This window comes from Perna viridis, chromosome 2 (assembly GCF_037379345.1).
Source record: "Perna viridis isolate PV_CMFRI_1.1 ecotype Kerala chromosome 2, ASM3737934v1, whole genome shotgun sequence".
NCBI classification, from domain to species: domain Eukaryota; kingdom Metazoa; phylum Mollusca; class Bivalvia; order Mytilida; family Mytilidae; genus Perna; species Perna viridis.
This window is the reverse complement of record NC_142446.1, coordinates 712628-725382: the sequence shown is the minus strand read 5'-3', so window position 1 is coordinate 725382 and position 12755 is coordinate 712628. Positions and strand designations below refer to the sequence as shown.

Below are 12755 nucleotides of genomic sequence, written 5' to 3'. Positions count from 1 at the left end.
CATTAGATTTAATTGAGCTTTACTCTACTTGTTCTGGGTTGAGAGCTAACTTTGATAAAACACAAGCTGTATGGATAGGGGCTCGAAGGGGCTGTGGAATGGAGCTTCCGACAAAAACTACTGTAAAATGGAATCACTCTGGTTGTTTTAAGTTACTTGGGATTCAGTATTCTCTTTCAAAACAAGAGAAATATATTGATAACTTCACACAAAATATCACTAAGATAAAGAAACTTTTAAAAGATTGGTCATTAAGAAATATATCACTAGTAGGAAAAATTACAGTCATAAAATCCATGGCTTTACCCATTTTAGTGCAATCATTTACAGTTCTTCCTGATCCACCGGGGCACATTATTAAGGAAATTCAAGACATATTCTTTAACTTTCTTTGGAATAGTCAAGTTGATAAAGTTAAGCGAACCACGGTTGTGGGAGTTTACGATGAGGGAGGGCTAAAGATGCCTCATATCCTGTCTTTCATGCATGCTTTAAAAGTTTCTTGGATTAAGAAAATCTTGGATCCAAATAATGCTGCCCCATGGAAAGTCCTACTGGCTGATATTTTAAACAATCATGGCCAAGAAAAGTTTTGGTTTTATACTAAAAGTGCACTAAACAATTTTTCAAATAGATTAAATCCATTCTGGAGAGATGTTGTTAATATATGGGCATCTTTTAAAGAAGATCCATCCACAGCCCCTGAGCATATAATTTTTCAACCACTTTGGAATAATAGTAATATTAAGATTGGTGGACGACCCATACCTTTTTCTCGTTTTGCTAAACCAGAACTATTTTTTGTAAATGATATGATAAAAGAAGCTGGAATGTTTCTAACCCCACAAGAATTACAAGAAAAATATGATATAGCACTTAACTTTTTAGAATATCACAGTTTGGTGCATGCTATCCCACAAAGGTGGAGAAATTATTTAATTGATAATAGAGTCGAAAGACTTGAAAATATCACAAATAAATATATATCTCTAATTCATGTCAACCAGAAAGTTGTGAGATCTTTTTATAATATTCTTTTGGAAAGATGTTTTGAATCACCTAAAAAATCTCAAAACAAATGGATTAGAGATCTGGGACTAGTGGAGGATGAAAACTTTGAAATTTACTATGACATTTCATTTAAAACCCTACTTAGCACAAAACTGCAATCATTTCAATATAAAATAAATATAAGAATTTTATATACAAATAGTCTTCTTTTGAAATGCAATCTCTCTGAGACAGAGCTATGTAGCTACTGTTTTGAGACAAAAGAATCCTTAATTCATTTATTCTTTGAATGTAATTTAGTGCGCACTCTTTGGCTCCAGCTTAGGGATGAACTGAGATCAAAAAGTAATATTACAATGGATATCACTCCAATATCATGCACATTAGGTTATCCCCCTTTTTATGAAAATTGTGAAATATTGAATATGTGCCTCATAATCATTAGATATTACATTTATGTTTGTAGAATCAAAAAAGAAATACTGAATTGGACAAAATGTTTGGAGACCTTAAAATATTTTAGAGATATTGATCTAAAATCATTATATCTATGTTCAAACCGACAGTCTCTATTCACCAAGTTAAGATGGCAATCTATAGACAATCTTTTTCAGTACGATGAGTGAATTTTTACAAGTCATATGTTGTTGAATGAAAAAATAGTATAAAACCAGTTTACAATATATACTTTATGTAACATACATGTTTTTTCTCATACACTTTTTTTTGTGTTAATACCATAAAATGTCACTTTTGATCATAATAAAATATATTTGACAAAAAAGTGGACAAGGCTCTTATAGTAGCACAAATTTGGACAACACAAGTATGGTTTCCAATTTTACTGCAGCAGACTTATCAACAACCATATCTTCTCCCAAAGAACAGTTTATATACTCTCAAGAACAAGATACACACCTTCCCAAATGCATTCTTAACCATGAAAACGCATTCAATTATTCTGTACATCTGTATGCATTTTATCATACTGAGAAACCAAATTCATACTTGGCAGAGGAACACTTCCTAAGGTGCCCATTTATGCAAGTTCAACACATATCAAACTTCTGTCGAATCTTTTCCATCATTTTAGCTGCCAACACCTCTGTATAAGTTTCATGGAATTTTTAAAAAAAAACACACATGTTGTAAATACATGTGTATGTACATCTTGTCTTAAAGTACATTCGTATCTTAAAGTTAACAAGTGTATATAGTCAAAACCTATAACATCTTTGTAAACTCAAACACATGACATTAATACATCTATTAAAATAACTACATTTAAACTAAGTAAAACATCAGTACACAATATTTACATAAACACAATATTCAATAATCAAAAAACATAAAACATTAAATTTGGCAATCTGGGGGCTACTCATAAAAAAAAAAAAAAAAAAAAAAAAACTTATTATAGAAATTAACTCTGGGGGGAGCCTAGCAGATACATGAAAGATGTAAAATTGAAAATATAAGTGAACTCAAAAAAAGAAAAAAGTATATTGTATCTGCGGGTAGCCCAGCAGATACTGTATAAATTTTGTCTAATCTTTGTACCTGGGGGGAGCCCAGCAGGCACACCTACATCGTAAATCTAAGTGTCTGGGGGAGCCCAGCAGACACGCCTACCTATTTTAGTACCTGGGGGCAGCCCGGCAGGCATGCCTACATCCTAGTTCTTAGTGTCTGGGGGGAGCCCAGCGGGTCTCTTGATTGGTTAGCCATACCATACAAGGTGACAAATTGGCAGAAAAGTTCAAAACCAGTCTTGTAAGCTGCTGCTGCATTTGCACTAACAGAAGTGTTCCATAAACGTTCCTTCACATAATCAAATCTTTCCACTGAATACAAGGTGTTTGAAATTGAACTGCCCATGGTGCTAGCTGTCGAAACTTTGCAGTCTTATTTATAATCGCTACTATAGACATGTTGTCGCAATGAAACACAGTTCTATGTCTAGCCCAAGTACTACCGCACAAGGACATAGCCATAGCTATGGGATATAACTCAAGTAAGGCCATAGAAGCTTCTTTGTTGTGCAAAATCTGTGAAGGAAACCTCTTGAAACCACATGGTACCATAAATACCCCCTAAAGTGCAGTCTGTAGCATATGTGAATAAATGCAAATCAGATGCTGAAGTAAGATTATAATTTAGAAAGAAAGAAACGCCATTCCATCCAGACAGGAATTTCAGCCACATTTGTACATGTATGTCCAATCTACATTCTTTTGTAAGATAAACATGGTGATGCAGTTTTTTAACAGTTCTGAAAACTTAATTAGATATGAAATAAATGAACATCTAGGATAAATTACTCTGCATGTCAAATTGAGATGACCCAATAAACCAAGTAATTGTCTCTTTGTACATGATTTAAAAGTCAGATATTTCTATATGTTTTCACCAATCCTTTCGATTTTTTCCCTGGGCTTCCATATATTCCGCATCTAATACTACACCTAAATATTCCAAACAATGAGTCATTCCAACAGTCTTATGGGGTGCAATCGGAATGTTCAACCTCCTGAATAAGAAGGTTAATATTGCCATACTTCTATCAGCTTCATAATTTGGTGGGTCAATTGTAAGGAAGTCATCTAACAAATGTAAAATGTTATTCACTTTGAGTACATACTCGGCTATCTAGCATATTGCAAGAGGTATTTGGTCAAATATTTTCAGACTTGACCGACTACCTAGACTAAGCTAAAATAAAAGTAATATTAATCCTCCCAATGAATACCATGAAATGGCCATAAATGTTCTGCTATTGGCACTAATTGTATGCATCAAAAATATCAGTTTTGCATACCCAACTACCTTTCCCACATTTTTAAATAATATGGATAGTAAGATCTTTTGGAATATTTCCCTTTGACAATGCCTATTGGATTAATGTAGTGTAAGTTGTACGGTATATTAATAAATGGACAATAGATGAAACCTTAATCTAGTTCAGATTGAATACATTTGAAGTGATATCCGGTTGCCGTCTAGCTGATAACATTTTTTTTTTTTTTTTACATAAATTAAGGAAGACAGTAATGGAGAAATACCAATATCAAAGCCATATTTTAGACCTAACACTAAGTTTTGCACAAAGCCCTATCTGGATGGTTGCATAATAGTTTTTGAAAATTGTCTATATTTAAAGCAGTAGACACTGGGCCTTGTGTCTTAGGTTTGAATGGCACTTAGGGGGCTATTAAGTTTTTTAAATGAAGACATTGTGATTTCCCTTGTTCTGCTTTCTTACATATAGCACATACATGTAAATTGTAAATCTTGGTCGAATACATCCTTTCTCTGCATTAAAGTTATTGCTAATTTCTAAACCACCGTAAGTAATCCTAAGTCTCCCCTAAGCATCCGTATCTCTGTTGTCATTTGTTATAGTGGCATAAACACAGCTATATCAGCATTGTGTACTTTAGTAAGAGAAATATTGGTAATAAAATTTTGGTTAAGAGGTTTATGAAAGGTATTTTTACTGAAAAACCTAGTTTACAAATGATTTGCTTAAACAAACTAAACCAGGATTACATATACAATCTCTAATTTTTGATAGTTATGCTGTGAATGAAAAATTGTGTATTGTACGAACTTTTGCAGAGTATATAAATAGGACAAAATGTATAAGGAATGGAGAACGAAAACTGTTCATCTACACTGTTAAACCATATAAAGCTGTAACGAAAAGTACTATTGCCAGATGGGTTAAAAATGTAACGAAAAGTTCTGGTATAAATGTTGAATGTTTTGGTCCACACAGTTGTCGTTCAGCATCAACACCCGCTGCTTTAAGCCAAGGACTACAACTCGACACTATTATGAAAAGTACCGGTTGGAAATCGTCAACAACTTTTCTAAAATATTCTAATAGAACAGTCGTTAGTGATAATGAACAATGTACTTTAGCACAAACTTTTTTGTCTTCAAATACTTGAAAGGTTGTACTGTCATTACACTGTAAGCTGGTTACACATTTTTTGCTTGTACATATGTATATGTGTTCAATAAAAATTTAGCATCTCTGATTTGATTGTTAACAAGCATAAATGTCGATAGAAGGGTTTTACAGTACACATAGTGGATTGATGATCTAGTTGTGCTCTAAAATCTCATGGGAAATCGTATATATCACCAGTTTAATAAAATGTTTCAATTAATCGAAATACTTGAAGATTGATTGTAATTTTATTTACCCAGTAACTGGTGATACAGATTTCACATGTCCACCACTTGAAAATATTTTGTTGTGGTTTTTCACCGACCCTATACTCAACTAGATCCTCAAGCTCTGAAGTATTACCTTTGGGCAGCAACAGTGGCTGTTCTCTCATGTGAAATCTATATCACCAGTTTAATAAAATTAAAATCAATCTTCAAATATTTTGATTAATTGAAACATTGTAATTTGCTACAAAAGTGTATGATTATTGTTTACATGTGTGAGTAATTTACCTTCAGTTTGAATAGATGATAAAGGTAAAAATGTGGATTTCCAGTATTATTCATTCAAGAAAATTTTATGAAAATTTTCTATGACCCTTTTATTTTAGAGCCTTTTAAAACCTTTGCCCTGATCTTGTAGGAAAAAAATGGTAGTACATCCACAGTGCATGAAATCAAAGAAATTTTCCTCTTTAAAATATGAATAAAATTAATAAGATTTTTATAGTTTTCAAGACTGATATTTTTAGTACAATTGTAGATGAATTAGATTGGATTTCTATATTTTGTAGGTTGTAATGATGCAGAGAATCATAGCATATATCTGTTTCCTGGAGAATACAATTAATTCTGTCTGTACCCATCTTGGAATTAAACAACTCAGAATGTCAAGTAATTTTATAACTGACCAATGGACAGGTATGCTACTTCTAACAGACTGTCCTGGTCTGTCATGCAGTATATTGCACAGTGGGATTGAACTCATGAGTCATAATGAAATTACTAATATGTTGTTATGATGATTTCCATGGCTATACACTAACGGGACAAAACGTTTTTCAAGTGACTGATTTTTGAGGGAATAATTTCAAAACTCTTTTGACTATAATCTTTAGAAGCTTCATTGCTTTTTGGGACTCATAGATCTTTCTTGCATGCTGCATGAAAACAATGAAATGTATGAAAACTTAACACTTTGTACAAAGAATGTAAAAATACCACTGCTTGGAGGCCTGAAGCAGTAGTTGAGTTCATTCTTGCACATTTTAGATAGAAATAACTCATGTAGCGAGGGTTTAGACTATTTATTTAAAGATGATTAGATAGTTAGGCCAGTTTTCCTTTGGATTTATTATGGTATGACCAACATTTTAGTACAGGTTTTGGTCAATTTATGTATCTTACTCATGAACACAGGCCCCTGTGGTTTATAAAAAAAAACCAATGGAGTTTATACATTATAGTTTTGGCCACAGATTAATTTGATAGGGTAAACATCTGTTCAAAAACTCAAACATAAAATTGTCTCTTTTTGAATAATCACAGAAGTTTTTTTGTGCCAAATTGCCATCACGCTAATTCCAATTTTCAACATAAGTCTTTAATATCTTTTACTTGTACACACTGACCATGTAAAGTGTGAGGACTTGTACACACTGACCATGTACAGGGATCATTCTGGGGCCATATTGCGGAATTATGGCATCTATTTTTCAAATGCTGCACTGACAGTGTTGCTGTGCGTTTCTTGGACGCTTCATTTTCTGAAATACTGCATCAATCGCTTGTTATGTGCGGCCATCTCTGTAAAATGTGTGTGTTACATTCAACGCCATATCTATTTGTTTAGATTGAACTGGTTGCTTATTGAATCGCTCTTACAATGTTCTTACAATGCCAAATCGGAAACAAGTCCCTGTTTAAAGTCTGAATTCATACTTTTTTCCATGAACCCGTTCAGATAATATTCACACCATAATTTCATATGATTTTGTGTATAAATAATTTCAAAAACATCCAATCTTGAGTTGCAGATAGACTTGAATCTAATTGTTGTCATGTAAACTGTGACTTGACCAAGTCTAAATTTTCATTTATTTTATACCACCAAAAGTTTATAGATAATTGAAGTATACTAAAAGTCTGCCCCAGAAAGTAGGAGCCAGGGGAAAGCCTCCAAAGTTAAGTGAATGATAATAAAATTGTTTCCCCATCAACATGAAATCCCAGGAAAAATCCTTCTAAAGTGTGAGGACTTGTACACTTTCACCATGTAAAGTGTGAGGAATTATCTTTTACTTGTACACACTGACCATGTAAAGTGTGAGGAATTATTTTTACCTGTATACACTGACCATGCATGTAAAGTGTGTAAGGAAATAACTATATACTGAGTATTATATTTAGCAAATTAAAGTTTGTTTATGTCTGCAAAAAATATGTTTCCCACATCCCACAAACTGTTCTGACATTTTTGGTTCAATAGTTTCAGAGGAGTTGCACTGATAAGGTAATTTATGAAGATTTTTTGCAAATTTCTAAGTTCTAAGGGCATAATTCCTACAAAAATTAGGGGATCAAAATTTTCTGGTAATATGCACAACATATGATGTTCTTGCTACTTACCAAGTTCCATAAAATTCCGTTCTGTAGTTTGAGAGGAGTTGAGCTGACAAACTTTTAATGGACAGATGGACAAGCCAAAAACAATAAGTCTCCCCACCAAAGTGGGGTGAGACATAATTACAATTAAATGATTCACATTCAGCACTTGTCTTTTATCACCATTTATGCACCTTCTGTGTTTACTGAAGTAAGCATTACCTCAGGTTATAAATATGACTGGATATATTAGTTGCAATTACCATATCATAATGAGAATGGATATGGTGAATATATCAGAGACAACAATGGATGAAAAATGTCACCTTAAGGTCACCCATGGGTCTTCCATGAATGATGGGGAAACACACTGTAGGGCAGACTGCAACAACATCATACACAGGTACAGCAAAATAGTTGCCCCCTATATACAGTTCAAAAAGGTTGAGTCCCTTGTTAAAACAGAAATAAAGAAAACTGATTATAGGTTACACAAATGAACAAAGAAAGGACTACTAGCAGTCAACTGATATACAAGTTTAAACCTACAAAAAGTTAAGCCCTCAACATATGTAATATCAGTCATAATTCTTCCTGTGCAGGATTGAGAACCACATTACATCATAAGTCATACAATAATGACACAACCCATGTCATGCCAAAAACTGCTTTTAAATATAGTGTGTAAGTTTCTGTGTAAAGACCCTATCAGTGAATCAATGTTAATACCAAAAAAATGCTATCTTTCACGATTTTACAACAATATCATAACTATATCTCTTAAGAATTAGCCTATTCAACAGTTTACTGATTGGATAATTATTGAGCTTTCCGTGCTTTGAAAAATATTCGCATGAAATATAGGGTGAAAGATAACCCCTAAAAACTGGGAGATCCTTCTAAAATAATCAAAATTAAAAAAAAAAATTGTGTGCTCTATTTTTTCTCTTTGGAAAGAAGTAATTCATTTATTTAAACAGGAAAGGATTTACAAAGACTATGCCTTTAAAATCCCAATTTTTCTTTATCTAGCCAAAACTTTGGTTATAGGGCCTATCTTAAGTTAGTCTGAGTCTGAGCCAAAACTTTGGTCATAGGGCCTATCTTAAGCCAGTCTGAGTCTGAGCCAAAACTTTGGTCATAGGGCCTATCATAAGTTAGTCTGAGTTCAAGCCAAAACTTTGGTCATAGGGCCTATCTTAAGCCAGACTGAGTCTGAGCCAAAACTTTGGTCATAGGGCCTATCTTAAGCCAGTCTGAGTCTTGAGCCAAAACTTTGGTCGTAGGGCCCATCTTAAGCTAGTCTGAATTCAAGCATAACAAGAATGATTTCATTTTGACCAGTATACCATATACTTCTTGGGAATCCAAGTGTCTGTTTATTAACCCCCTCCCTACAGATTTAGATGACACTTTGAAGGTTGGATATCAGATGACGACAGATAATTATTGTTGGGGAGAAAATACAACAAGGGTTTTTATGTTTAAAATTTAATTGGGGCATTCATTTTGTAAAGTCTACTCAAAGTGTTTCAAGTTCAACCATTCTTCAGTTTTAATGATCTCCCCAACAAAAAAGCAAATATATATTTTGTACATGGATTTCTGTCAATGCTTTCAGAAGAAGTAAAGAGAAGAAATGGTTCGATTGTAATTAAAAGAAAGGTACTGTATTCACATATGGATATTGGTTGTTTTATGTGTAATTCCTGCACTTTGTTATCAATTTTGTATGATAATTTGACTAAATTTTGCTTACATCAAAAGAATTTCATTCCATCAGTTTCTGGAAGTGTATTAAAAAAACCTTGTGAGCAGTGATAAAACTTTTTTTTTTCAAACTAGGGGTAAATGCAAATAGTGCTGTGGACAGCTAAGCATTTTTTCGAACTTTAATGGGCCTAGAGGGTATACGGCTATATCATATGTCAATGGAAAGATATAGCAGTTTTTGAATATCATTCTTTTTTAACTGAAAAGTGGTAGAGTTTTCTGCTATTTCGCATTAATTAGAGGAGGGGTCAAAGATAATCGACCCCAATACACTTTGATAAGTTTAGGTGAACTTGTTTATTTTAGGTATCAAAAAACAAGTAACATGTAAAGATCATATATAAAGAATTTCAAAGATGTAAAAAAGAACTTTTGGTATGATTGTTCCTTAGGATGTCCTGCACAAAAAGCAGCATTTGGATTTTTGTTCCGTGAAAAACATGGCTGCTCTTAGTAAAAATAGAACATATGGGTCAGACAGAAGTTTTTCACATATATCCCCAAAATCGTTAGGTTAAGCCAAATTCTGACATGGGGGCTAAAAAATGTTCAGCACGATGAGACCTATTTGTGGTCAAATTATCGTGTTAATTGGCTGAGTCATGTAAGAGTTATTCTACTTTTTCAACATTTTTTTGCTACTTTTGATGTTACTACTTAAAAGAAAAAACCTCATGAACTACTGGACAAAATTTAATGAAAATTGATATGATTGATCCTTAGGTATGAACATTAGAAAAAAATTTTTGAAGAAAAAACATGGCAGCTTTCATGAAAAATAGAATGTTGCTTATGGTGGGAGGTAGTGCGAATTTCCTCTGACCCTGCAACTCTCCTCTTTTTTATTTGGATATTGATATGTCGGGTTGGGGTCAGAACGATGTGCCATACAACAAGTTGGAGATTCAGCGGTACTACAGAGTACTGCCCTTCAACCGCTTGTAATGACTTTCAAGTTGAAATTGTGCATGTCACTCCTACCTTGTTTGATTCCGGAGTCATTTTCCTGTATGCTGATACCATATTTACTACACAAATTACATTTTTTATTGATGTTTTAATCATTTTCCATGAGAGTTTCATTTCTCCAATTTTTCGTATGGCACATCGTTCTGACACCAACCCGACGTATCAATATCCAAATAAAAAAGAGGAGGGTTGCAGGGTCAGAGGAAATTCAGACTAGGAGGGAGGTTAGGAATTCATGGTTTCTGTTTTTGTTAAAGTTTACCCGAGCACGCCTACAATAAAGGTGGTACATTTGGGTTAATTGGAAACTTCATTTTTTGATTATTTTTTTAGATGAATGGTTTTAGAGTTGTTATGATGTTAGACATGTGTTTTCAAAAAATTTAATAAATTGTGATGAAAATTAAATGTTTTTTTTTTTTTTATCTTTTTATGATACTAAAGAAATAAAGTAATAAAACTGTAATAGTCTCTATGAGAATAGTCTATAAATAGTGGATTCATATAAATTGAAGATTTGTGTTTGATACTTAGTATATGTCTAGAATACATAATGTGTTGTGGCTTCACATGCAACATATGGACCAGGTGCACTGATAGGGAAGCGTTCTCTGCTTTTCTAGAAACACCCGCCGAATTGCTCATAGAAAGTCAAGTTCGGGATAGACAAACGACCCGTTGAATAAATCAGTTTTTATGGTGCAGGGTCATATTGGCCTAAAACACAATTGAAAAGTAAAGTGTTGATTGCTTTAATTGTGTATTTGGTGATTTGAATTCATCAGAAAACATAAAATCTTATGGTAATTCTTGCATTGATAGGCCTGAAAAATTACTTGCAGTTTACCTACGTTCTGTCAAACTTTGTACTTCTATGTTACTTTCTGGTCACATTTTTTGGAAGGAAAGGTGTCTAAACCAAAGTTTTTAGTGAATACATTCATTATTTTATGGTCTATCATATGTGAAAATATAAAGTTGTTTCTTGGGTGTGCACATAGTTATCTGGATGTAAATATGTTCAAAAAAGCAACAAAATTCAAAATTCTCATCAGTTTTTGTTAAATGAAGTAAAATTGTGGCACCATTATGATGTCATTACAATGAACTAATGCCACAAAGTTTTATTTTTTCCCGTATTTATATATTTTACTATGTTATAAACAACTCTCATGTTATTACAACAAAGATGTGCATACCTTAATGCCCATTCACCTTTTACTCCTTTAAGCAATATTCCCCAACAGCCAAAAAGTTTGAGTTTGAGAAGCAGAGATTGAAAGTGTCTTCTCCAACTATAGATTCCACCACTACAGATAACATCAATCATACAGTTACACAAGAGATGGTTGCAAATTCTCAAGACTCACAGGGCGTCTCTTCTACATATAAAGTGGAAGGTTTGTATACCACTTGTATATATACATATGTACCACTATGTAAACTGATCAAATCAAATTCACTGGAGAAGTTTTCTATGATTTTTTTTTACATTATCTTACAAATTGAAGTGAAAAAAATATGGACTATGATTTTTACTTGCACCACCACCAGTGAAAGCAGGTCAAGTAGCCTCTCTGTACCACTAGTGACAGCAGGTCTAGTATCCTCTCTGTCTGTCTACCACCGGTGACAGCAGGTCTAGTAGCCATTCTGACCGTACCACTGCTAACAGCGAGTCTTGTAGCCTCTCTGTCTGTACCACCAGTGACAGCAGGTCTAGTAGCCATTCTGACCGTACCACTGCTAACAGCGAGTCTTGTAGCCTCTCTGTCTGTACCACCAGTGACAGCAGGTCTAGTAGCCATTCTGACCGTACCACTGCTAACAGCGAGTCTTGTAGCCTTTCTGTCTGTACCACCAGTGACAGCAGGTCTAGTAGCCATTCTGTCCGTACCACTGCTAACAGCGAGTCTTGTAGCCTCTCTGTCTGTACCACCAGTGACAGCAGGTCTAGTAGCCATTCTGACCGTACCACTGCTAACAGCGAGTCTTGTAGCCTCTCTGTCTGTACCACCAGTGACAGCAGGTCTAGTAGCCATTCTGACCGTACCACTGCTAACAGCGAGTCTTGTAGCCTCTCTGTCTGTACCACCAGTGACAGCAGGTCTAGTAGCCATTCTGACCGTACCACTGCTAACAGCGAGTCTTGTAGCCTCTCTGTCTGTACCACCAGTGACAGCAGGTCTAGTAGCCATTCTGACCGTACCACTGCTAACAGCGAGTCTTGTAGCCTTTCTGTCTGTACCACCAGTGACAGCAGGTTGAGTAGCCATTCTGACCGTACCACTGCTAACAGCGAGTCTAGTAGACATTCTGTCTGTACCACTGGTGACAGCAGGTCTAGTAGCCATTCTGACCGTACCACTGCTAACAGCGAGTCTTGTAGCCTTTCTGTCTGTACCACCAGTGACAGCAGGTCTAGTAGCCATTCTGACCGT

At 34.5% G+C, this 12755-nt stretch overlaps 1 protein-coding gene across 1 annotated transcript in view; it reads left to right on the top strand.

Moving 5' to 3' along the window:
* Positions 1–12755, top strand: part of LOC148623231 (uncharacterized) — an 89349-nt gene that overhangs the window by 44227 nt on the left and 32367 nt on the right. The window contains exons 5-7 of the mRNA XM_088564907.1: positions 5763–5889; positions 9194–9237; positions 11546–11714. Of these exons, the coding sequence (XP_088421033.1) occupies positions 5763–5889; positions 9194–9237; positions 11546–11714 (340 nt within the window). The remainder of the gene's footprint in view (positions 1–5762; positions 5890–9193; positions 9238–11545; positions 11715–12755) is intronic.